Raw genomic sequence first — 26,876 nt, 5'->3', positions numbered from 1 at the left:
GAAAAAAATTGTATCTCATTATGTCATTTGGCAGTGTAGAAATAAGTAAAGTGGTATGATGATACATTTTCAAAATGTACGATAATCAGCTTATACCTCTTTACATGCCGTCTTGCCAACCTCCAGGTGCTCAAAACTTATAGGTCAGACCCCAAAACATGAAGTCAATATTAAAATCAGATTTTTAAAGTAAATGAGCCATTTTTATCTTAGCCATTAGGGTTATCTATTTCATGTTTTCTGCCTTTTCTCCCCACACATATGGCAGGGGTCAGCAACCTCCCCTGCACTGGTGCCTAGAGTGCCATGTGAGCCAATTTCCATCAGCATGTGAGGTGGAACCTGAGCCCCTCCTCTCCTACCCATACAGCCGGGAGCTTGAAGTTGTGAGTTAACAAAAGACCAAATGCTACCAACCACCTCATAAATGGTAATGCTCTGGCTCTTTATCTATTTATTTATTCAATAAGCTGTTGAAAATAGGACTCTTAGTGACTTTAAAAAGTATCACCAGCACTCGGACCATACATAGAGGTCAAAAGGTCAAATTTCAGCACACTGCCTCAGAAAGGTTGATGACCCCTGGACTAAAAGCTTATGGTTTTAAAATGAAAACAGAGATTCTCAAGCAATTATTTGAAAACAAGGGCTTTAAGGAAAACACAAAAACAAACACTGCATCTGCAAATGACATTTGCATGCATACACACACTTTTGATTTCAGCCTATTTACCCATATAAAGATGGTTCCTGCAAAAGAGTCCATCAGGTTGAAGTAATTTTAAAAGTTGACTCTTCAAATGTATTAAGATAACCATTACTCAATTCTTAAATTTGTCAGCACTTGTACTTTAGTACAGACAAGTAATCACAGAAATCCCAAGTGAATAACTGATATCGAAGGATCTTTTTGCTCGTATGCAGTACAATGGACGGAAAACTGCAAATTTCTTAGGATCAAAACTACAATCCAGACCCCAATAGCTAAGGCAGTTCATTCCCAGCCAAACCACATGTCAGAGCTACAGACAATTCAAACTATTAAAGAACATGCCAGGAAGACGTTGCTGCTGCTGGAAAATTACAGTCCGGCATTTGAGTTTGTGATTTATATTAGAGAACTAGGGGGAAGGTTCATAAAATATACTGCCTAAGTAACTCAGAAGAGTGGTTGCTCTTGATCAACTTGCTTTTGATTAATCATGCGCATTTTCCCCTACCATGATGAGACATTCTGCACTTGATTAAAAAACACACCAAAACCCTCACACTTCTAAGCAGTAACCCCACACCCAAACACTCAAGGGAGACAAAAATGTTACTTGTATATTTAAATATCATGTCTAAGCAGACAGATTGATCTACATTTGATCAAGCCTAGTGCTGCTATGCACATTTCATTTCATATTTCATCCAAAGCTCCAAGAACATTTTATATTAAGAGCTAAAACAGTCTTACAAATTAAGATACTGACGTTATAAAAATCAGCTGTGTAGGGGAGGAGAAATTAGGACTGAAGGAATTACAATCCATCTCTGATATAAAATGCAGGCCTGTCTAATATCTGGGTTTCCCCTCAGATGTTTTTCCCCAAATATTTGAATACATAGGACCACTTCATTTAATGCTATATTTTGGGTATTACATTACTGAGGCTAAGTCAATTTTGAGGCAGTTAGCTCAATTTTACTATGTCACTGTTTTCACTGTGAATGCCATTAGGTTGATTTTAGGGAGTATTACATTCGATATTATTGCACCCATAAAGCAAGCATAAAAGATCAAATTAATGCTAGTGTGAAAATGCCATTCCTTTAAAATGACTTTATTAGCTTTCAGAGATTTCCCGTGTGTATCCCACAATGCCCCATGGTTGTCCACTCTGGCTGCTTCCATCTCCACTGCTCTCCAGGTTCACAGGAAGTTGGTAACAGGAAGCCCATAAATTTGAATTCATCACCAGGAAGCATGGGAAATTTAAGGGGTGCCCGGAAGCCTGACTTTCTTTCTAGCCATTTCATTGGTAGCCACCTCTTGCCATCATGAGTGCTCAGGCTTCTGATCTGAGCTGTCAGGGTCACAAGAGAGCTCCAGCATAGTCCCATAATGAGATCACGGATCTCCTTGCTGTTTGGGGAGAGGAGTCAGCAGTGGGAAGACTTCAAGTCTGCAAGTGAAATGTGGGCATTTATTGAAAGATTTCACATGGGTGATTGACAGCAGTTACTCCTGGGATGGTCAGCAATGCTGGGTGAAGATGAAAGAACTCCAGCAGGCTTATCAAAAACTACAGGAAGCCAATGGGCAATCTGGACCATCTTCCAAGATGTGCCGGTATTATGAACAGCTGGACGCCATTCTTGGGAGGAACTAATGACATTGCCCAATCTTAAATGGGACTCTTCAGGAGGCCCTTCTGTGGAGTCCAGGGGGAGCCAAGAAGAGAAGAGCCTGGCACAGGGGACAGGAGAAAGAGGCCCATGGAGAGAAGGCTGAGGGCAATGAGCAGACGTCCAAGGAAGCTGCTCGCGATAGCCTGAAGCTCTTCACCCTCAACCTCAAGCCAGTTCACTCTTTGCCAACATCAGAAGCACCTGCTGTTCTGATGAGTATTTTTTTCTAGAATGCTGTAAGCAGGTTGTGGCTCAGTTTGGATATACGTTTTTTATGGATCTATACCCCTGAGAACAGCATGCTAATATTTCTGAGGATGGAGCACTTATCTTTTTTGGAGATCTCCAGGAAGGTCTCATCCAGGTACTCTTGTATTTCTTCCACAAGGTTTTCGGACAAGCCTGACTTATTGCGATTTCCATGGTAGCACACTTTGTCATGCCAGGCAACCAGATAGTGATCAGGTATCATGGTGCCACACAACATTTTGGTACATTTTCCAGGCTTGTGCTCACACAGGATGAGCATCTCTTTTAAGAATAATAGACAGTGAAAAAGGAGGGTAATGTCTTCTTGGCAACCTAAAGAAGCACGGGAATTTGGATTAGATTTATACGCAATGCTCCCTGACTACTTAAACTTCCTGGGGCTGCATTGCCACACCACGTGGCTGGTGTGTGCTCTGTCTCCATTCCTCCATGCGGCTGGCAGGCTCTCCTGGCCTTCTCCCCTCTGATCTTGCTGCTGGCTTGATTAGGAGCTGTCAAGAAATAGTTTTCCAGCCACATGGCAGGGAAAAACTTCTCCCCACCTTTCTTTTCACTTTACACAAATCCCTCCCCACCCAGCCAGCCATGAGGCTGGAATCCAACCCTTCCCCCTCACTAAGCAGCTGCCAGGCTCTGTGAACCCTGCTCCTGGACCCTGGCTTGTCCATTGTGGGATTAACCTGCTTTAAATTGCCTTTTCCCTGATGAAGATTGTTACAGGAATGGCTGAGAAAGTTACTTCCCCCCCATGTGGCTGGAAAACTCTCTCTGCCTCTTTTCACTTTAAATGGAACTCTCTCCATCAAGCTGGCCAGGTTGCTGGAATCAAACCCTTCTCCTTCATCACATGGATGCTGGGCTCTGCAGACCCTGCTCCTGGACACTGGCCAGATTCCCCTGCCTTAAACATACCCCCACCAGGCCTGCTGGAGAGGACAATATCATGTTCACAATGAAATGGTCTGGGTAAGTGATGGCTTGTGCAATACAGAGTTTGATTCCTTGTCATCCTTAAGAAGCCAAACATGACCTTGGAAAAAAAAAGTGTCCCTGATTGTAAAGAAAGAGACCCATTCATTCTACAGGTAAGCACTTTGCACGAACTGCATCTTAATTTTGACTTTCACCTTCCAGCAGGCATCCTCAGCACAGGAGACGGGATGAGGAAGTGCAAAAGGTCCAAGCAGGACTTTATCCTGCAGCAGCTGGAGCTGGCCGACAACAGCTGCTGCCAGCCAGAGGGACATAAAACAGTGGTAGCAGCATGTCCTGGCGTTCAGGATAGGGGAGTTGGCACACCTGAGAGTGGACACAGCACAGCTCCTCATGGCTGACAGAGAGCAAACTTAGTCCCCTGAATGTGGGTTGTTCACCCTCCCTCCTCACAGTGCTCGAACATGGGGGAGGGAGGAAAAGGACAGTCTGCCACTCCACCCCAAGACCTTTACCCACTGCTAAAAGTTATTCCACCACCCTTGATATCCCTTCTTTTCCCTGATGCTTAATCCTCTTCCCATCCCGAATAAGTTTCTTTTTATGCCAACTACATCTGATTACTTGGTTCATGTGTGTGGTGGGAGGGGGTGCACAAATCATTGCAGGAAGTTCAGTAGATGGACTTCAGGAGTGGGGATGGTTGATGGCACAGCTGCCTGCCACTATGTAAAAGACCACAGAGAACTCACAGAAGAGGAACCCAGGCAGTGGCAGGGGTTGCCAAAGCTGATGGGGCTGATCAAACCCCGGAAACACTGCCCAGGGTCCAGTATCGAGGGTTGGTGGGTGGTCAGTGGTGCCTGCCCCCTGAGACGGGGAAGCCATGTGCCAAAACTGGCTTATTTCATGCATGTGTTCACCTCTGCTTTTTTTTAAAAAAAGAAAAAACTAGCATGCCTGCTCCCCAAAATACAAACAAACATTCTTTTTGTGAAAATAACCCTCCCTTTACATCCATTCTTTCTTCCTGGTCCTTAACCTTCCCCCCCCCGAAATAAAAGTATTCTTTCTGTGAAAGTCACAGTCTGATTTATTGGTTCACATTTGGTGGGGTGCACAAAATCATTGAGGTAAGTGGGAGTGGTATCACAATAGTCAAATACAGCAGAATCATGCAGCTACCTGGTCATTCATAAAGCTATTTTTAAAGCCTCCTTGATTGCTGCTGCCTCTGCATTTGCATGTGTGAATGCCCTTGTGGGTGGCTGTGCATAAGGCCTGCTCACAGCATCTGCCTCTGCCCTCCAGGCTGTCATGAAATTCTCCCACCTGGAGTCACAAAAGTTATGCAAAATACAGCACACTGCAACCCACAGCAGGGACATTAGTTTCTGATAGTTCCAAACGGGTCAATAGGCACCTGAACCTTGCTTTTAAATGGCCAAAAGTACATTCTGCCACCATTCTGAACTTGCTAAGTCTATAGTTGAAGTACTTCTTGCTGCAGTCCAGGGTGCCCGTGTATGGCTTCATGAGGCAAGGAACTAGAGGGTAAGCAGGGTCACCCAGTATTACTACAGGCATCTCCACATCACCAATCTTGATTTTCCAGTCTGGGAAAAATGTCCCATCCAGGACTTTCCTGTACACACCAGAATTTCTAAAGATGTGTCTCATGAAGCTTTCCTGACCATCTCAAATTGATGTTGGTGAAATGATCTTTGTGATCTACCACCACCTGCAACACCATTGAAAAATATCTATTTCTGTTTATGTACTCAAAAGGTCAGGTGTTCCAGGACCATGATGGGATGTGCATGCCATCTGTTGTCCCACCGCAATTAGGAAACTCCACAGTAGCAAAGCCATCCACTACATGCTGGACATCTCCCAGGGTCAGAGTGTTCCTCAGGAGAAGCAGACAGATTACATTGGCTATCTGCACAGCCATGGCCCCAACTGTGGATCTGCCCACCCCAAATTGATTTGCCACTGGTTGGTAATTGTCAGGCATTGCAAACTTCCATAAAGCTACTGAAAATCACTTGTGAGCCATTAAAGCTGGTCTCGATTATTGAAAGTGGACTTGTGCATGAATAGAAAGCTGGCTTGATTGGACAGAAAGCTGGCTTGATGGTCAGGCCCAACGGGTAGTGGTCAACATCTCAATATCTGGATGGCAGTCTGTTTCAAGTGGAGTGCCACAAGGCTCGGTTCTGCGGCCAGTGTTATTCAACATCTTTATTAATGACCTGGAGGAAGGACTGGATTGCACCCTCAGCAAGTTTGCAGATGACACGAAACTAGGGGAAGAGGTAGATTCGTTGGAGGGTAGAGAGAGAATCTAGAGGGAGCTGGATAAATTGGCGGATTGGGCCATACTAGGCATACTAGGGTGCATTAGGAGGAGCATTTCAAGCAGATCTAGAGAAGTAGTTATTCCTCTTTATTCAGCACTGGTGAGCCCATATCTGGAATACTGTGTTCAGTTTTGGGCCCCCCAGTATAAAAAGGATGTGGATTTGCTGGAGCAGGTTCAGTGAAGGGCAACAAAAATGATTAAGGGTCTGGAGCACAAGACCTATGAGGATAGGCTGAGGGATTTGGGCTTGTTTAGTTTACAGAAGAGAAGACTTAGAGGTGATTTAATAGCAGCCTTCAACTTCCTGAAGGGGAGCTCTAAAAAGGAGGGTGACAAATTGTTCTCAGTGGTGTCAGATGGCAGAACAAGGAGTAATGGTCTGAAGTTGAAGAGGGAGAGGTGTAGGTTAGATATTAGGAAGAACTACTTCACCAGGTGGGTGGTGAAGCATTGGAATGCGTTGCCTATAGAGGTGGTGGATTCTCCATCCCTGGAGGTTTTTAAGTCCCAGCTGGACAAGGTCCTGGCTGGGATAACTTAGTGGGGGTTGATCCTGCTTGAAGCAGGGGGCTAGACTAGATGAGCTCCTGAGGTCCCTTCCAGCCCTGTGATTCCGTGATTCTATGTGATAGTTCTGTAGCCACTGCTGGTTATCCAAAATGATGTGGTCCCACCAGTGTGTGTTGGTTTCACAAATCCAAAACCACTGCTCCACTGTAAAATCAAAAAAAAAAAAAAAAAAAAAAAAAAAAAAAGCAGTGCAGTGGCACTTAAAAGCCTAATCAAAGAATTTATTAGCTGATGAGGTTTCATGGGACAGATCCACTTCTTCAGCTTATAGCCATACCAGAACAGACTCAATATTTGAAAAAATATATAGATATAACTTGATAATATTTTTTTCTGATTTGTCAACCTTGATTACTATTTTCAGTACTCTGTGCCTTAAATATTGAGTCTGTTCTGGTATGGCTAAGATCTGAAGAAGTGGGTCTGTCCCACAAAACCTCATTACCTAATAAATTATTTGGTTAGTCTTTAAAGTACTACTGGACTGCCTTTTGGTTTTGATACTATGTAGACTAGCACAGCTATCTCGCTGTTACTGCTCCACTGTAAGAAATGCATCCAGGAAAGACAGCATTTCTAAGCTCCCTGTCTGCAGTTCATCAGTTTTATCTCCACCCTCTTCATCTACAACCATCATCTCAGCCCGCTGTCTTTGTTGAAACAAATACAACACAACATTCCGGGAAATGGCCGTAACAGTCTGTTCAATGACTTGAAGAATTTGAGGATAGTGCTTTGCATTCTAGGATACTGACATCAAACACCAACAAGCAATTGTGGCAATTTTTTCCTCTGCAACCCAATGGTGCAAAACCCCCAGAATGCAACAGGGCTAAGTTGCTCTGGGACTTACAGTGCATTGCTCATGCAGTCAAACTTCAATAAGTCAATGGAGATGTAAGTTGAGATGGAGAAACGGTAAATTGGCTTAATGGAACATTTGTGGACAACTAACTTTGAATTTATATCAATGTTAAAAATCTGAATTTATTAAAATTGATCTCATTTTGTAGCATAGACATAGCCTCAGAATTATAATGAATTCTTACAATGTGCTAGAGATGTTTCTTCACGATCAGATGGGCAGAAAAAAGACCACACACTCTCTTCTCTTACATTATGGCTATGTCTACACTAGCCCCTTACTTTAGGAAGGGGCATGGTAATGAGCAAGTTGGGAAGATACTAATGAGGCGCTGCCATGAATATGCAGCATTCCATAAGCATAATGGCAGCCATGCACAATTGAAAAGCATATAGATGGGGGGCTTTTGAAAAGACCTCCCCGAACTTTGAAAGCCCCTTCTACCTAAAACCAAATAGTAGTGCCTCATTAGCATCTTCCCAACTCTCATTTCCAAAAGGAAGGGGCTAGTGTAGATGTAGCCTACAGTCAATGTTTGCTGCTGTCTGTTGAAGGATATGTTCAATAACATCCTTCTGAATGAGTTACTAAAATGAAAGCAAAATTTGCCAGGGACTTTCTTGATGTGATTGAAGTGCATTCCAAAAGGGCTCTTTACGCATATTGGCACTTAACCTGTCGACAACTGTCCTTGAATGGAGAATCCAAATCAGTAACTATTGTATGTAGCCTTTATTGAAAAGTTGTGTGCCATAATAGCAAATAATAGATGGTGCTCAGTGGTGAGAAGGACATTTGTTACAGGGGGTTTCACCTCAGTAGTTGACCACTGATGAGTGACTGTGTCATGTAGTATGCTTAACTGCAAAACAGAAGGTTCACATCTCTGTGAAACTGTAGTAGACATGCAAGAGCACTTGGCAGAGTTGGAGCTAGTTCTGAAGCTAGGAAATTGACTGGAGGGTTGCTACTGCTAACAAGGCTGTCAGGCACAAGGTCTACATCTTGAGTGCATACCTAGCTCCCCAAAAAATCAGGGGCAATGCCTGACCTCTATGAAGGCCTAAGGACACATGGCTTCAGCGTATTCCACCATCTTTGAATCATAGATGAAGGATACAGAAAAATCCTATTTTATCACCATCTTCATCTTCTTTGCATTCAAACCACTAATGAGTGCATTAAGTTCTTCATATCTCACAGGTGTTCTTTCAAAACCGGTATCAGCATGTTCAATTCTATCCATATCAATTTAAATTTGCTTGAGATTCTTCTCTCATACTGATATAAATCAGGAATATCTCATATGACTTCAAGGTGATCAGGGAAGCCGACAGCTTCCACGAACCCCCGGGAACAGGATGAGCATCTGTCCCTTTTTTAGCTCCCTGGAGAGCATACTGGTTTTTTTGTTTTTGTTTTATTTTTTTTTTAAAGAAAACGGTAAGCAGGGACCTGAATTTTAAGGAGACAGCTGTCTGTTTAAAGAGCTAGATGGGGAGGTGGGTAGGCTCTTTAAACAGAGTGTTTAAACACACTGTTGCCAGCAGGGCCCCCAGGGCAATGGGCGGGGGGATGGGGGTGGAGGAAAGGCAAGGTTGTCAGAAGCCAGAATCAGGCTGCACAGCTGCTGTACACTATTTGCTCACATTGCCTGAGAAAGAGAGAGGAGGCTGTGTCTCAGGCCCTGACCACACAGCTGGCAGGTAACAGGATTGGGATAGGGAGGGCAAGGTCCTGTGGCAGGGAATGCGAGGGGCAGCCTGTCTTCCCCAAGTGGGACAGCTGCTGGAGAGTTGCACTTAGCTTGGTACCCACAAGCAGCACAAACGGTCATGTCTCTGGAGTAAAGGGCAGCTTGACCAGGCCAGGGGTTAGATGGAGGATCATGGTTTTGGAGGAGACCCAAGATGGGTGGGGGCTAGGCTCAGAAGGAAGCAGAGACAGAAAGAAAGGCAAAAAGAAGGTGAATCATGGAGGAGGGCTGGTACAGCTGAATTAACTCTTCCGGGGGCTAAGGCTATTGGATTTTGTGGGGCTCCCTAGTATTGGGGTGAGCACAAAAATCATGGGTTCGGAATATGGGAAGGGGTACTCCAGGCTGGGCCACAAGGCTGGGGTGTGAGATGGGGTGACAGTGCTCTTGCTAGGAGTGCATGCTTGGCATAGAGCCTGGGATGAAGGGTTTGGGGTGCAGCAGGAAGGAGTTCCAGGTTGAGATTCTTAACCTGAGGCCCAGGGTTTGGATGAGGGTTTGGAGTGTGGGAGGGAGCTCAGTCTGGCCACTTTCAGAGTCTAGGATCAGGGGTTGGGCAAAGGGGGTAAGTGCACAGGACCCCAGGCCATTTAAACCCCTTTTAAATTGCTCAGGCAGATGTGGCAGGTGGATCCCTCCTTCCTTTGGGAAGCTAAACCTCTGCTCCATTCTTTCTGCCTGTGGCTACCCTCAAGGACCAGAGCCACATCCCCCAGGTCTTCCAGAGGCAGTGCAAAAAAGGCAAGGTAATGGGAGAAATAAGGTGTGGTTAGGGAGTTTGGCTGCTCCACTTTGAATAAGTGTTAATAATTCTTTCCCTTCTAAATCATTATTGCAACATATTTCTTTAGGAGTTTTGTAGGTATCAGAAACTGATCGTAATTGATGAAGGGTAAATTTTAAAAAAACAGAAGAACTTTACCATAGATCCTGTTTATTTGTTTGAATTTTCATTTAGAGTTGGATTTCCAGATAAGGGATTTCCATCAAGTTTTAGCATTTGTTTGGGAAGAGGTATTTGAACCAGTAGGCTGAAACCTTTATCTTAATCTGGCCCTGCCCTGGGGAATGCGGGAGCTAGCTAGGCCAGGGCTGAAAAGTGGGGGAGATAGGAGTGGCCCACAAGCATCATCAACTAGGAAACAAACAGGCACCATGTATCTCTGGTATCTCTGGGGTGGAGAGGAGCAGCTGGGCCCAGTGGTTAGATGGGAAGTCAAGTCACTGTTTGGGTGAGATAAACCCATGATAGGTGATTTCAGTGGGAGGCAGCATCAGGGCACGGGGTGAGAATTTCCAAGCCTTTTAGTGCTGTACCTCTGCATGGGAGCTTATTAAAGTTACAAGCGCTGAAAATCCTGTTTACAGTGTGGGATATTAGAAGATAGGCCTGTTGTATACAGACTGGTGGCAGTTTGGAAGGTTTGTCAATGGGTTTGGCATAGTGTGGATGGCTCTAAGAAGGTATGCTGTGCTGTATTGAATACAGTGAGGTATTGAAATACATCAGGTATGGAATAATAGAATAATACATTGCTTTGCTTTGAAAGCGAGCAGTATAATTTTTCTGTTGTAAATCCATTGACGCCAGTGAAATTAAATGGGGGGGGATGCAAGCAGGGAGGCAAGAACTGGCCTAGTAAGCTTCATTGTCTTTTTATACTGCTGCAAAAATATCAAATGGCTTACATTGTTCCAGAACCCAGCCCCAGGCCTGCTGCGCACACACACCCAGCCCTGACTTCTAACAGCTCATTCACACCCCCCCACCTCTGTCTCTCTCTCTCTCTCACACACACACACACAAAACCAGCCCACACTCCGGAGGACAGGAGGATGAGGACAAGGCAGGCACTTCTACAGAGCACTAGTCACTTAATTGTAGGTGTTTTCTTTACTCTTTATCTATTTGTTATAATAAGGCAGTATATATATTTAAATGGACACTCAGTCAACTTAATGTTACGTTGAATGTTTGCAATGCATAGTTCTGATGGATTGCCATTGAACTCACTTAACTCCAAGCAATTTTACCAGGTGTCCCATATTTCACATGAGGAAATATGGTCACCCTGCCCAGGCAGGGTGTGCGAGGAGAAGCACAGGGGGTGTCTGTCCCCCAGAATGGGAGGAGCCTGAGGCTGAATTGGCAGGGCCAGGAGCAGCCAGCTGGACTGTGGCACATGGGACAGTTTGCTGATTAATCCTGAATAAAATTAAACAGTCTAAAACTGGTGATGCAGAGAGAAGAAAGAGGCCCATTGTTTTAAAGGGTATTTTGATTTCTTGAATGATTTCCTTCTGAGTCAAAGGTTAAGATTTTTGGTAATTAAGTTTTTTTTTAAAAATCAAGGAAAGGCACATTTCCTCCTCCTGACCTACGTTCTCCTTCTCTGGTATATCCAATAGAGTTAGATATCATTTTTTATTTGGATCAGAATCCAGAGAAATGCAGTTTTCAGGAAGAAATAGATGGAGATTCCAATACTGGTTTTCACACATGTTCACTATCAGGCAATTTCACAGGCACCTTGCTTAAGATTGTAAAAAAAAAATTTTTTTTTGAGGCTGCAGTTGGGAAACATGCAGAGCACATGCTGCAAGGCTCAGCATCTTTTCCCACCCGCCATTTTTGCTGAAGAGTCTGAATACAAGAAGTGTTCCCTACGGCCTACACTCCACACATGCTATTTCAAAATTATTTCAAAATTGTGGGTGTATTTTTTCAAAATTGGTAACCCACAAAGGCTGTTTCTACACATGCCACTTCCTTCAGAAGTGGCATGCTAGTACAGGGAGCGAAAGATGCTAATGAGACGCGGATGCAAATTTCCTGCGCCTTATTATCATAAACATCTTGTGGTTTGGAGTCCAGAAGACCGTTCTTCCGGACTCCGAAACACCATGTAGAAGCATGGCCCGGGCGGAGCTTCCGAAAGAACATGGCCTTCTGGAAGCACTCCCCCCCCCCGGGCTGTGCTTCTACACAGCATTTTGGAGTCCCGAAGAACCGTCATCCGGACTCCAAATCACGTGACGTTATTAAAAGCACAGAAGTAAAAAAAGTCAAATCTCTAATTTTTTAAAAATAAGCTATTGGTTAATTGTTTCCTGAGATACTTATGACCACCTAGATTTGCTCTAAGGGAATCATTCCAGTCTTTCATATAAATGACTCATGTTCAGCATTTCATAGATATATTGAGTCATTATGATCTGCCATTCCAACTACATAGTGATAATAGATCTTTTAATCATACCTTTCTATCCCTACTTTTCAAACAGGCACTGATGTACATTGAAGCTTAGTATAGTAGATGCAATTGAACATAAATTTTTGGCACCCTGGGCAACATCTTAGAAATGATTTGACGGCGATATAGTTCAGTCTCTCATCAAATATCTTTTACAAACACACACACACACACCATATAAAAAGGTGAAAACTAAATCAGGAAATTCTAAATTACGGTTTTCTGATCTTTGCTGATCTACATTGTTATAGATCCCTGCAGAGTATTATCACAGTGGTAGAAGACCTCACTTCCAAGAAATGTAAAAAAGCTAAAGCAGACTCTCACACAGTCTCGTAACATAAAAGTACAACTGGAAAATGCAAGAGAAAAAGCACAGTCCAATTTCCAACAGGTGTGACTCTGCAAACAGTAACACACAGGAAGCAAACAGTTTTGTCAATGAAACCCTCTAGTATAGATGTAGCCTAAGAGTGAAAAGCCTTAAGGAATAAATATAGATGTTTATGTCGTGAGACACGTTGATATGTATTTATGTTAGAGAAAGCAAAGGGCAGAGAAATGCTATTTGTTGTTGGAATGCAAGATGGTCAGCCCATAGTCTTGGCCTGGCCCCTGCAAGACTGATGGAAAGGCAGTGCTATTTGGCTCTTTAGTGCCTACATCTCTTTTGAAAAGTGGGGTCTGAGTCTTTGGCTCAGACTTATTTAGGGGCTTTTAAAACGTTTGTCTATCATCTCAGAGTCACTGGCAGCCTTTCTGTTTCCACATTTCAAGACATAACCCAGGGAACAACCAAAATTACTATTCCCCTATCCCAGTTTCTCTTAAGTCAATTTGGATAATTCTTTTCAGCAACTTAGCTCTGTACTCACTGAGCAAGGCAGGATGAAAAGGCAGTTACCCCTCATGCTTTTATATAGACTGGTGATGAATAGCTTATTTACATTCAGAGTGCTCAGTTTATCTCTACTTGCTATTATGTTCTGAGGCTCTTTTTTCAATTTTACTTCTGCTAAAGTCACATTCATCTCCAATGGAGTTGTGTGTGAGTAAGGAGCACAAGATCTGGTGCACAGCTTTTAACTTTTTTAACAATATTTCCTAGTTACCAAAAGGTAACTAAGGAGACAATCAGTACCTCTCGTCATGATTAGAAAATGCTTACCAACTAGACATATTGATTTCCTTTGTTCAGTAGATCATAATCCCTTCATTGATCAGTGAAAGGAGTTACAGTGAGATATATGGCTTACTAGCTTACAGAATGTCAAGTCCTTCCAGACTGCATGACAGTCATGTTATTATCACCATTAGGTGCTGAATACTGAGAAGGCTTTAAAAGCTCTGTAATGAGAATCTTTTCTGCTTTATCACTGTAGCATAGAAGGGGATGTGGAGGCTGATATATATTACTGACCATTCACTTCTCTTTCTACACAGCTTGCTTTCTGCTATAAAGAAAAGCATCAGCACAAAGAGAACACTGAATGATAGCAGGGCTTTGGGTTAAATCATGCAAAATCACATCCTATAATACAGCAACGAAGGGTCCTGTGGCACCTTATAGACTAACAGAAAAGTTTAGAGCATGAGCTTTCGTGAGTTAACTCACTTCTTCAGATGCCATCTGAAGAAGTGAGTTAACTCACGAAAGCTCATGCTCTAAACTTTTCTGTTAGTCTATAAGGTGCCACAGGACCCTTCATTGCTCTACAGATCCAGACTAACACGGCTACCCCTCTGATACTTGATCCTATAATAGGGAGTAATGCAGATGGACAGCACCCTAGGATGATTGCAGGAGGGACTGTGCCTCAAAAATTGGGAACCCACTGAGTCAATGATTTCACTGGAGTCAGGAAGTGTTCCACACTTCCCACTCAGTGTCTCCTACAACTATGTTATTGCCTACTACCTGCTTTGTTTCCTCTAGCGTGTTGAGGGCCAGCACCTGCAGTAGCCCAAGTAGTCCAGGCAGTCAGGAGAGAGCAAGACACGCATCTGCATTCAAACACAGCGCAGCAGAACAAGATGGATAGCATGCTATTTTTTGTCTTCATCAGCTCCTCTGAATCCACACAAGATTATCAGTATTACATGGCTTCAATAACTGATGTTCTGTTGCCATGTGTCTACCTAGAAACTTAATAGAGGCCACCACATATCTCAAAAAGAAGTCATACCTCAGAATTAGTGATTCATGGTGAGAAAGTGGAAAAGTTACAACCTAAGGTCATAATACTTCTATTTAATTGGTTCTAAAGGAAAATTTTGGACAGTGTCAAAAATCTTTTTATATTACACATCTTATAGTATCATGAGTTTTACTTCAATAAATGCTACTGTGAAAAGAACATGTGTACTAGTTGTATTTTTGGTCTGCTATAGTAATTACAGATTATACATACTAATCACACTGACATACACAAATTATACTACTGGGGAGTTAACTCAGATGCATGAGGCTCCCAACATGGAATACAAGCCATCTACTTCATTGGCAACATCTACACTATGGCAATCTTTCAAAAGAAGATCTTCAGGAAGATCTCTTTCAATTTTTTTTCTCTTGCTCTGAAAGAATGCATCTACACATGAAAAAATTGGGTTGAAAGAGCAAGCCACTCTTTTGAGAGAGAGTGTACACACAGCCCCTGCTCTTTTGAAAGAATGGTCCAGGGATTGAAAAATCTGGCACCATGAGGACTCCTTTTGTTTTGTTTTTTTAAAAGGAATCTTTCAGAAAAAGGCACCCTTCCTCATTTGGGAGAGGAAGAGAGACACTGGAAGAAGTACTGCATTCTTTTGATTTCAGATCAAAACAGCATATTTTGTGTATAGTAAGTACCGGCCTAGTATGAGGCCTTAGGCCTAAACCAAAGTAATGGTCAAAACTTTGCTAACAGAAAGCAAAGTGCAGCTGTGAGCTAAAGGAATGCATTGGTCACAGAAGTTGGCAAAAAGAGGGTTGATGTTGCATAAACGTATCTACCTAGCATATTGAAATAGGAACATGGTACCAGAACACCCGACCCTGGAACATTCCACAGATAAGGAAGAACAGGCCGACCCATCCCAATAACAGGGGCAGAAGGGTAATATGATGGATAGAGTTGTTTTGTTCAAACCATCATGTACAAGGTGAGAGGCGGCACCTGACTACGTAGAAGGGTTGTACCTCAATACGTCAGGAGTGATGTGTAAGTTGTTTGTACCTGTGTATAAGAATGTAATCCTGGGATGTGGTCTGGGTCCGGCTGATGGGGCAGTGGAAAGTCCCGCCACTGACTGAGCCGAGTCCATTGACCATGGGTGCATATTTGTAGTATGCCCTGACTTAGACTAAGAAATCTACAGGGAACTACTATTGTATCCAATACGGCAATAAACCTGGCCGACGTGCCTTCGCACCTTACTAGACTCTGTGGTCATTGAGGGTTCTCTTCGAATCTGCTGTGTCAGCTATCTGCAGAGCTGGGGCAGCACACAGAGGGAACACACGCACGCAGCCGAGTGATACCAGCACTGGAGAGAGCTGACACAGACAGCTGTGTTCTTTCGGAAAAGCCCTGTTTTGTTTTAAAACTTGCAAGCGTAGATGCAGCCACTGTGTTTACCAAGGTGCCCAAATGCTGCCCTGCACACTTCTTTTCATATCAAGCTGCTCTGTGTACTCTGCTAGTTTGGTGTTTTCCTCAGTTGCTCAGCCTCTGAGTAACATCGCATACCTCAACTTGCATTACCAAGAGCGTGTTAGGAGATTTCACAGATTTTTGCAATAACTTTGAACAGGCCACAGCCAATGGAGCAAAGTTGAATGAATTTCTACAGTTTCATACAACACTGAGTTTTTTAAAAAATCTTAAGGCCTTGTGCTGAATAGTTTTGCCCAATAAAATTATACTTTACAGATCTTTTATTACTTTTGTAATATTCTCTAATTTTATTTAATTGTGGACTGATGCAAAGTTCTAAAAATGCAAGATATAATTTACTTGATAGTGGCACAACGAATGCTATTTAGTTATGGGAATAAAATTCAAATATTTCAACAGTGTTTCTAATCTAATTTTCCCTCAAGACCACACATAGAAATTTATTAATTGGACAAACATTGTCATAAAATTAAACAGGCATTTTACCAGCGAGGAAGAATCAATATCTTATTCTTGAGCTTACCAAGTAAGGAGATATACTTAATGAAAAGTAATTAGACTCTATCCAACTGGATAGACTTCCTACTGTATTTTTTTTTCTTTCCTTTTGTGATTTAAAACCTTAGCGGTAGTTTTCAGCAATGATCTATTAAATATGCCTGGTGTTTAAATAATAATTCTGTAGTTGCTAATTTAATACTATTTAAAATATCAAAAGTTTCCAGGCTTCAATCACATTTCAAATTTTTGCACTGAAAATACTCATTAACTGGAACATAAGCAATATCATTTTTATCCGCCATTTCACACTACTCTTTGCTCATTCTGAGCAGAGGAGTGGTTTCTAAGGAACTGTGAAGAGAAATCATTCTGAAAAACAAAACAGGATTTTGGATCCAGTGCTGCTCTTACTGACATAAATGTATGGCATCAATATGATTGGGCCCTCTGAGTGTCTTTCTACAAGGTGTTACAGATGACAGAGACAAGTTTTCGAGTAACACGGAAGAATAGCTCTATGTGACTTAAAAGCTTGTCTCTCTCACAAACAGAACTTGGACCATTTAAAAGACATTATTCATCCAGAATGTGTCTCTGGGAAAGAGCTACAATTATACGATTTGCAAGATATTAGATCTCGAGTGATCTATTTGCTTGCGTGAGCGTATGGGTGGCCTCATACACACATGCTATACACCATTCCTAAACAAAAATTCCTGTCAGTTTCTTTAGGTAATGCCTTAAGTGCACGATTTGCATTTCAGTTCATTCTGGGGGAAAAAAAGCTCACTCTTTCCTTAGGCACAGCTCAGGACAATGCATGATAGCACACTGAGGTATGAAGAGGTTTGTTGCTTACCAGGAGCAAGAATCCAGGATGCTACAGAGTCTCTTTCAAAAATCATCAAGCCTGCAGACTATTACCCCTTCCTACCTCTCCATGTAGGAACTAACAATACAGCCAAGAGTGACCTTCACAAGAGCACTAAGGATGATTCAACCCTAGGAAGAAAGATCAAGGAATATGGAGCGCAAGTGGTGTTCTCATCCATCCTTCCTGTGCAAGGAAGGGGTCCAGATAGTGATCATCAAATCACTGAGGTAAATGCGTAGTTGCGTAGGTGGTGTTGTAGAGAGTGATTTGGTTTCTTCGACCATGGTATTCTGTTTCAGTAACAAGGATTGCTAGGAAGAGATGGGATCCACCTAACAAAGAAAGGAAAGCACATGTTTGCAGGCAGGCTTACAAAAGGCTCTAAACTAGGTTAGTCGGGGGACAGTGACACAAGCCCTGAGGTAAGTGGGAAAGGAGTAGGGAACAACAAAGTAGGTTTCCTAAGTGAAGAGGAGAAAGTGGGCCAATCAACCACTTCTCTAAGATGCTTTTACACAAATGCAAGAAGCCTGGGAAACAAGAAGAATCAGAGGCCCTGGCACAGGCAAAGAAGTATGGGGTGGTTGAAATAACAGAGACTTGGTGGGATGATTCACATAACTGGAGCATAGTCATGGAAGGGTATAAACTGTTTATGAAGGACAGGCAGGGGAGAAAAGGAGGAGTTGTGCTCTATGTGAGGGAGCAGTATGATTTCTCAGAGCTCCAATATGAAGAGGGAGAAAAAACAGTTGCGAGTCTTTGGCTTAAACTTAGAGGCAGAAGCAACAGAGGTGATGTTGTAGTTGGTGTTTGTGATAGACCACCAGATCAAGGACATGAAGATTTCTTCAGACAGCTAAGAGAAACTTCCAAATCACAGGCCCTGGTTCTCATGGGAAACTTTAATTATCCAGACATTTGTTGGGGCACCAATACAGCAGCACACAAACAATTCAGGAAGTTTTTGGAGACTGTTGGAGATAACTTCGTGGCACAAGTGCTGAAGGAACAGACCAGGGGCCATATACAACTTGACCTGCTGTTCACAAACAGGGAGGAACTAGTAGGAGAAATAGAAGTGTGTGGCAACCTGGGCTGCAGCAAATCATGAAATAGTAGATTTCAGGATCCTGACAAAAGGAAGAAAGGTGAGCAGTAATATACAGGCCTTTGATTTCAAAAGAGCAGACTTCGACTGCCTGAGAGAACTGATGGCAAGGACACCTTGGGAAAGGAAGATGAAGGGGAAAAGAGTTCAGGACAACAGGCTATATTTTAAAGAAGTCTTACTGAAGGCACAGAAACAAACCATCCTTCTGCATAGTAAGAAATGCAAATATGGTATGCAGCCAGCTTGGCTTAACAGGGAAATCATTAGCTTAAACTCAAAAAAGGATGCATATAAGAAGTGGAAGCATGGATGGTTGACTAAGAAGAAGTATAAACATATGGCTAGAGAATGCCAGGCAGTAATCAGGAAAGCAAAAGCACAAATGGAACTGCAGCTGGCAAGAGATATGAAGGGTAACAAGAAGGGTTTCTAAAGGCATGTTAACAATGAGAGGGTTATTAGGGAAGGTGTGGGGCCATTACTGGATGAGAGAGGTAACCTAGTGACAGATGATGTAAGAAAAGCTAAAGTACTCAATGCTTTTTTCACACCTCAGTCTTCATGGATGAAGACAGCTCCCATGCTACGGTGCGAGACAGTGCAGTATGGGAAGGTGGAGGGCAGCCCTCAGTGGGGAAGGAATGAGTTATGAACTACTTAGAAAACTAGATACACATAATTCCATGGGTCTGGATTTAATGAACCTTAGGGTACTGAGGGAATTGGCAGGCATCATTGCTGAGCCTTTGGCCATTATCTTTGAAGACTCTTGGAGATCAGGAGAAGTCCCAGATGACTGGAAAAAGGCAAATGTTGTCCGATCTTTAAAAAAGGAAAGAAAGACAATCCAGGGCATTATAGACTGGTCAGCCTTACTTTACTCCCTGGGAAAATAATGGAGGGGATCCTCAAGGAATCAATTTTGGAGCTCTTGGAAGAGGGGAAATTGATCAAAAGTAGTCAAAATGGATTAACCTAGGCAAGTCATTCCTGACCAATCTAATTAGCTTCTATGATGAGGTAACAGACTCGGTGGATGTGGGGAAGTCAAGGGATGTGCTATACCTTGATTTCAGCAAAGCTTTTGATACAGTCTCCCACAACTTTCTTGCCCATTATTTAAGGAAGTATGGATTGGATACATGGAGTATGAGATGGATGGAAAGGTGGTTTGACGGTTGGGCCCAATGGGTAGTGGTCAATGGCTCAATATGTGGATGGCAGTTGGTTTCAATAGAAGCGCCCCAAGGCTCGGTTCTGGGGCTGGTGTTGTTCAACATCTTTATTAATGACCTGGATGAGGGACTGGATTGCATTTTCAACAAGTTTGCAGATCACAGCAAACTGGGAGGAGAGGTGTACATGTTGAAGGCTAGGGAGAGGATCCAGAGAGACCTGGATAAATTGGAGGATTGGGCCAAAAGAAATCTGATGAGTTTCATCAAGGACAAGTGAAGAGTCCTGCACTTGGGACAGAAGAATCCCAAACGCTGTTATTGGCTGGGGACTGAGGCTAAGCAGCAGCACAGCGGAAGGGGACCTAAGGATTACAGTGGATGAAAGGCTGGATATGAGTTAACAGTGTGCCCTTGTAGCCAAGAAGGCTAACGGAATATTCAGGTGGATTAGGAGGAGGAATTGAACTCCATGTGAGGGAGCAGTACGATTACTGAGAGCTCCAATATAAAGAGGGGGGAACAACACTTGAGAGTTAAATCTAGAGAAGTTGTTGTTCCCCTCAATTTGGCACTGGTGAGGCCACATCTGGAATACTGCATCCATTTTTGGATGTGGACGTATTGGAGCAGGTTCAGTGGAGGGCAACAACAATGATTAAAGGACTGGAGTACATGACCTATGAGGTGAGGCTGAGGGATTTGGGCTGGTTTAATCTGCAGAAGAGAAGACTGAGGGGTGATTTAATAGCAGCCTTCAACTTCCTGAAGGGGTGCTCTAAAGAGGATGGAGAGAAACTGTTTTCAGTGGTGACAGATGGGAGAACAAGGAGCAATGGTCTGATGTTACAGAATGAGAGGAATAGGTTGGATATTAGGAAAAATGATTTCAGCAGGAGAGTGGTGAAGCAATGAAAATGCTTTACCTAGAGAGGTGGTGGAATCCCCATCCCTAGAACTTTCCAAGTCCTGATTTGACAAAGTCCTGGCTGGGATGATTTAGCTGGGGTTGATCCTTCTTCAGGCAGGGGGCTGGACTAGGTGATCTCCTAAGAACTCTTCCAGCACCAGGATTCTATGATTCTGCATTTACTTTAAGATTTGCAATTAATTTATGAATTTCTCTATCTCCATTCTTCCCTTTGGGTGTGAAAGAAAGAATCATAAATGGACATTCATTCACAAACTGAAAAAGAGAAAGATAATACTTTGGAATGTGTGATATGAATATTTGCATAAGTTGGTGACAAAGTCAGTATCCCTGCCAGAAAAAGAAACAGTAATTCAAAAGGAGCATATACACAATAGACCCTAATGTGTGATAACAACTGATAGTGTATATTATATGCAGTGATCCCTAGAATCTTTTCCATCCATGTGCAGAATAATTTATGTGCACCGAGACATGTGCAAATGTGCACCTGCAGTAGAAACAAAACTTAGCTGTGGGTTCTCTGTTAATCAGCAGGGTAGCATTTGAATCTTTTCTGAGAGACTCCACAAGTGCTCAGCTAACAGGGAACACTGCCATGTCATCTAATGTATTCTGGTGAGATGGTTTATTTTTAGAGTTTTTTTTCCCCCTCTAGCTTTCCACCATTCAGGAAGTATTTTATATTATTTGGGGAAAATATATTTGCTTTCATTTAATAAGACATAGAGATAGGATGCAAGGTATTGACTATCCCCAGTGCAATGGACCAAAGATCTTCATGGCAATTTTGGACATTGTAAAAGTAGCATGTTCTGTCCTGTGCTTCCTTTGGTTTACATTTATTTTTAATACATGCTTTTCAGCAAAACCCAGACAAAGATATATGCAAAATATACTCCAGATACCTTAATAAACAGAAGTCACAATAGTGCTCTAATCATAGAATCATAGAATGCTAGGACTGGAAGGGACCTCAAGAGGTCATCAGGTCCAGCCCCCTGCCCTCATGGCAGGACCAAGTACTGTCTAGACCATCCCTGATAGACATTTATCTAACCTATTCTTAAATATCTCCATAGATGGAGATTGCACAACCTTCCTAGGCAATTTATTCCAGTGTTTGACCACCTTGACAGTTAGGAGCTTTTTCCTAATATCCAACCTAAGCCTCCCTTGCTGCAGTTTAAGACCACTGCTTCTTGTTCTATCCTCAGAGGCCAAGAAGAACAAGTTTTCTCCTTCCTCCTTATGACACCCTTATAGATACCTGAAAACCACTATCATATCCCCCCTTATTCTTCTTTTTTCCAAACTAAACAAGCCCAATTCCTTCAGCCTTTCTTCACAGGTCAGGTTCTCTAGACCTTTGATCATTCTTGATACTCTTTTTCAGACCCCTTCCAATTTTTCCACATCTTTCTTGAAATTCAGCACCCAGAACTGGACACAATACTCCAGCTGAGGCCTAACCAGTGTAGAGTAGAGCAGAAGAATGACTTCTTGTGTCTTGTTCACAACACACCTTTTAATGCATCCCAGAATCATATTTGCTTTTTTTACAGCATCACCCTGTTGACTCATATTCAACTTGCGGTCCACTATAACCTCTAGATCCCTTTCTGCCATACATCTTCCTAAACAGTCGCTTCCCATTCTGTATGTGTGAAACTGATTTTTCCTTCCTAAATGGAGCACTTTGCACTTGTCTTCATTAAACTTTATCCTGTTTACTTCAGACCATTTCTCCAATTTGCCCAGATCATTCTGAGTTTTGACCCTACCCTCCAAAGCAGTTTCAACCCCTCCTAGCTTGGTATCATCTGCAAACTTAATAAGCATACTTTCTATGCCAATATCTAAATCATTGATGAAGATATTGAACAGAACTGGTCCCAATACAGACCCCTGCAGAGCCCAACAATTACAGCTTTCCAGCAGGATTGAAAACCATTAATAACTACTCTCTGAGTACAGTTATCCAGCCAATTTTGCACCCACCTTATAGTAGCCCCATGGTCTTTAGGTGCTATCCAAATACAAATCAATTCATTTCATTATTACCACCATCTATCTAATGATAAATATTACTTCAGGTTTATATTCTAGGTTTCCTCCTACCTACAGCCTATAAACACCTCTAACTGTTGATTAGAAGTTCCACATTTTAATTCTAATTGCCTGTTCTTAGAAAACATTATACAGTCATGTTTGAAATGTAATTCAGCCTTCACCAGGAAAGAAATACTGTGAAACAATTGTCACAATGATAAATCATAAGTAAATTCTAAAATATGATTTCTAAATCAAATAACATTTTTTCCTCTTGTACTGAGAAGCCACTCCACAGGAGGTACTTCTCATACAATGACTTAACCTAACTTGGGATAATGTAATCCAGGTGGTAAAGAAAGACATTGGTTCATTTGGACATTTCAGTGTCATTGAGGTATAATTCCTACAAGCAAAAGGAAAGTTCTGTACTGCAGAACAAAGAGTTCCACACCGAAGATCAGTTGGCTGATTTACAGAAAAATGTAGTCATTGTCATATAACAGTGAATGCTTTTGTTGAGGGGTATGCCTAAGGAAAGTAAAACTTTTTTAAATATTGAAGACTTCAGAAGCAGAAATTCATACTCTCGGTCTTCACCTATATATAAGTGAGAGGTTGTATGTTAGAATTCTTTAATTTGTTTGCAGTATTTCCATTCATTCCTCAAATCATCCTTAATAGTTTTGGTCACAGTTGAGCAGAAATGCCTAGGAGATTTAATTAAGTTTCAAGCAACACTTCATTTTAAGAGAGTTCCAAAGGAAGTACAACACCTATCAGGATTTCATGATCAGGTTTCAGGCAAGTATCTAGGAGATAATTTACCAAAAGACTGATTTACTGCTGTAGATTTACCATCTCAGATAAAATAAAAACGCTTGCTGGCTGCACAAACAAAACACTGCAGAAGTACTAGCTTTGATCCTTAATTTAAGGCTTCATTTAGAAGTTTCATGGTTTCTGATTTATGGCTGTCCAGGTCAATTCCCTTTCAAATGCTTCCATAATTTTTACTCTTTGCAATTGTAGCTATTTCCTAATCCATCTAGTGAAGCAACATTGGTACAGAACTTTTGAATAAAAGCCATTATCTTATTTCAGGAAACTAGCATGGTCATCCTTCAAGAAAGGCCATATACCAAGACAAATGTGATCTTTTAATTTCAAGTTATTTGGTTTTTCCATTTCAAACATGGTGTACTCTAAAGTGACCTTACACAGGGATGGAAAATCTGAGAACATGGATACAAGAAAAACTTGAGAACAATTCAGTTAATGTCAAAAAATGGGTACTTACAGTCAAGACCATGATCAAATTCACAAAAATTGTTATTGGAACAAGCAATTAAGATTTATGAATGTACGCTTTGGGGTGAAATCAGATCTTTTTACTGAGGCATTTTTCTGTTCAGTTTAGTGGATGTTTGAGTAAGTACAAAATCAACACTGAACTATGGTTTTCAGTATATGGCATTAGTGCAATACAAGAAAAAAAAAGATTATTTTTAATAGAATGAAGTCATCGTCTCATTTTCCTCTGAAAATAACTGTGGTTTATTTTATAAAAACAAAGAAAATTCAAACGAAGAAACTGATTTTGTGATAAGGACTTCAAATAACTCAGAATGGGCTAATTCAGAGAGGAGAGTCATATTCTGAAAGGGATTTGAGTATGTGGTTAACTTCTAATGAAGAAGTGAAGTATTTGCAAGGAAGAGCAAAATTACTATTGCATAGTTTTTGCAGTAATTGGACAGGACAATACTCCTGGGACATATGAAAGCAAGCAGCTTGCATTTCCATGGGACACATGTTTTGTTCCAGACAGTCTGCCACTTCAGATGTACACCCCCACACACACTTTAAAAATTACAGTCCATGTGAAATAAGCACCTTTTCAGGATTCTGTTTCCTGTTCTTATATGCACGGAGGAAGAGATACAACCTAGTGGAGACAAAAATCCCCCAAATTTTATTTGTAGCTCTGATGTTGGTTCTCTATGGATTTAAGCTAGTTATCTATCTTTAAACAGGGAAATATCTTTATTTCTTTACTTCACAGGGTGTTTTGACTAATAAGGCAAATTACCTTGAATAGGAAAAAAATAAAAGTGAATCAATATAGCCATTTATTTGCCAAAGTAAGCTTAGCTTGACTTTTCTCTGAGAAGTATTAGAGGAAAGGCAGTAGAGTTGGTTCATATCGATTTATTTTATCTTTTGTAATTCTGTGCTGGAAAAGGCTTGGATTTCTCCCCCAAGCCTTGTTTCTTAAATTGTAAGAGTGACCTCTAGTGCTTTACTGTTTTGTTGTAGTCTGCAAGTCCTATTTTGCAATAGTTTTAATATGCCTTTCTGTAAACATCTGATTTAATTTTGCGCACACTGCCAAAAGCTATTAATGTGATTCAATTATCATGGTCTTGTGAAAATGGATGTATTCATAAACTGTACAATGCAGAATGATTAAGAGAATTAAAGCAGAGGCTGGATTGCATCAGGGCAGCTCACCAAAGGAGCTTAGTATTCATGTTTTGGGCTACTCCATGCACTTGAGTATCAAATGAGCTATGATTACTGAATGACCGCACAAGATCATTTTGGTGCTGCAGTGTGATCATCAGGCTTATGGTAGCAGGTTTAGTTTGGAAGCTGTGAACAGGAAACCTCCACACATAGCACACAGCACTTCTAACTTCTTTGTAATGGCTTAGATACATGCACAGAGCTGTCCCCTGCTACAGCACTGTAAAGTTGTTCCTGAACATTCCTAGTAGCATTAACATTAGCATTCTAAAAAAGCAGTCACTATTTCAGCCTTCTCCGTTCATATGCTGCAGAGCCAACCTCTTCCTTGGATTAAAAAAACAAATCAGGCTGCTCAATTTAAGCATCTGATATTTTGGCAACTATTCTGATAGGTTTATTTAAAATAAAAAATCCTTATGGTCCACTGATGCCAAAGGAATGTAGAAGAATTATTGAACAAGTAAAATGCTTAGAAGTTAGTTTCTGATGTGTTTAGATGAAAATACTCAGACTTGATTCAACATTGAAACTGGAGATCCCAGTGCTAAGTCACATATACATCAAGTCTGCCTTCTAAAGGATGGGTTCTCTCACACACTGTAATCACTGTCTTTGTTTTGCAATACTACCTTATTGGCTAGCTATGGTTTACTCATTTAAAACACACATGCACACACTGTTGTGCTATTACTGATAGTGTCTTCTTCCTTACTCATATATAGGCATTATTCTGAAAGCAATCAGTGCACATCCCAGGAAATTTTGTCCTCAGGATGTGTACCTCTCTGTCTGTCTGTCTCTCTCTCTGTGTGTGTGTGTGTGTGTGTGTGTGTGTGTGTGTGTGTACACACACTAAACTAAAATGCTACTATACATGAGTGCCTGCTTGTTTCTGGGGATTCAGTCACCAGCCTTCCAAATTACAAATCGCTAAAAGCCAAGCTGAGGTAGCAGACCAGTAGAAGTCTTCCAATAATTTCAATCTAAAGCACTCCTAAACATGCAATTCCTTGGTTTCTGTCAGTCTATACTGGAACTTGAACTACTCAATAGAATTTCTGTATATAGATTTGTATAAAATGTAGAGGATGGATTTTAAAAAACTTAGAAAATGACATTTCTCAGCCAAAGAAACATTTTCAGCTTAGCTACTTGCTGTCATGTCGCCAGATGCATTAAACATTTATTTCAAGAGAATGATTTATTTCAAAGCCAGATAAAATATCCCAGAAGTTTTCAAAGCAGTCTTTCCTGAGTTCAAAAAAAAAAATTGTAATACTTACATTTATTTCCTGATACTACTGTGTTCCAGTTGTAAACCAATAATAGAAATAACAGCCTGAAGAAGATTTCAGTGACAGAATCCATGTTCACATTTATTGAGGAACCCAAAAGAACTAGAGTATTAGGAAACAGCCGTTCTGCACTTCAGTCCTATTCTTGCTTCCTCTTCTCTCTCTGTCTCTCTCTTCTTTCAGTGCTTCCTGGTAGTCCAATTCCTCAGTCAAACGCACTCTGCATCTGCTCACACATGCATACACACAGCCAAATCTGCTTTTTTTCCTCCCTAACAACAGCAATCCCTTAAGAGCAGCAACAAAAATCTCTCCTCCAATTTCACAGAATCACTC

The 26,876-nt window shown here is 41.6% G+C and overlaps 1 protein-coding gene across 1 annotated transcript in view; it reads right to left on the bottom strand.

Moving 5' to 3' along the window:
• CNTNAP4 (contactin associated protein family member 4) overlaps window positions 1–26,613 on the bottom strand; it is a 488,087-nt gene extending 461,474 nt beyond the window's left edge. Inside the window, exon 1 of the mRNA XM_074994161.1 lies at window positions 26,529–26,613. Coding sequence (XP_074850262.1) covers window positions 26,529–26,613 — 85 coding nt within the window. The remainder of the gene's footprint in view (window positions 1–26,528) is intronic.
• Between the last annotated feature and the right edge of the window lie 263 nt (window positions 26,614–26,876).

Source organism: Carettochelys insculpta, chromosome 5 (genome assembly GCF_033958435.1).
Source record: "Carettochelys insculpta isolate YL-2023 chromosome 5, ASM3395843v1, whole genome shotgun sequence".
Taxonomy (NCBI): domain Eukaryota; kingdom Metazoa; phylum Chordata; order Testudines; family Carettochelyidae; genus Carettochelys; species Carettochelys insculpta.
The sequence above is the reverse complement of the archived record's forward strand: the minus strand, read 5'-3'. Positions and strand labels throughout refer to the sequence as shown.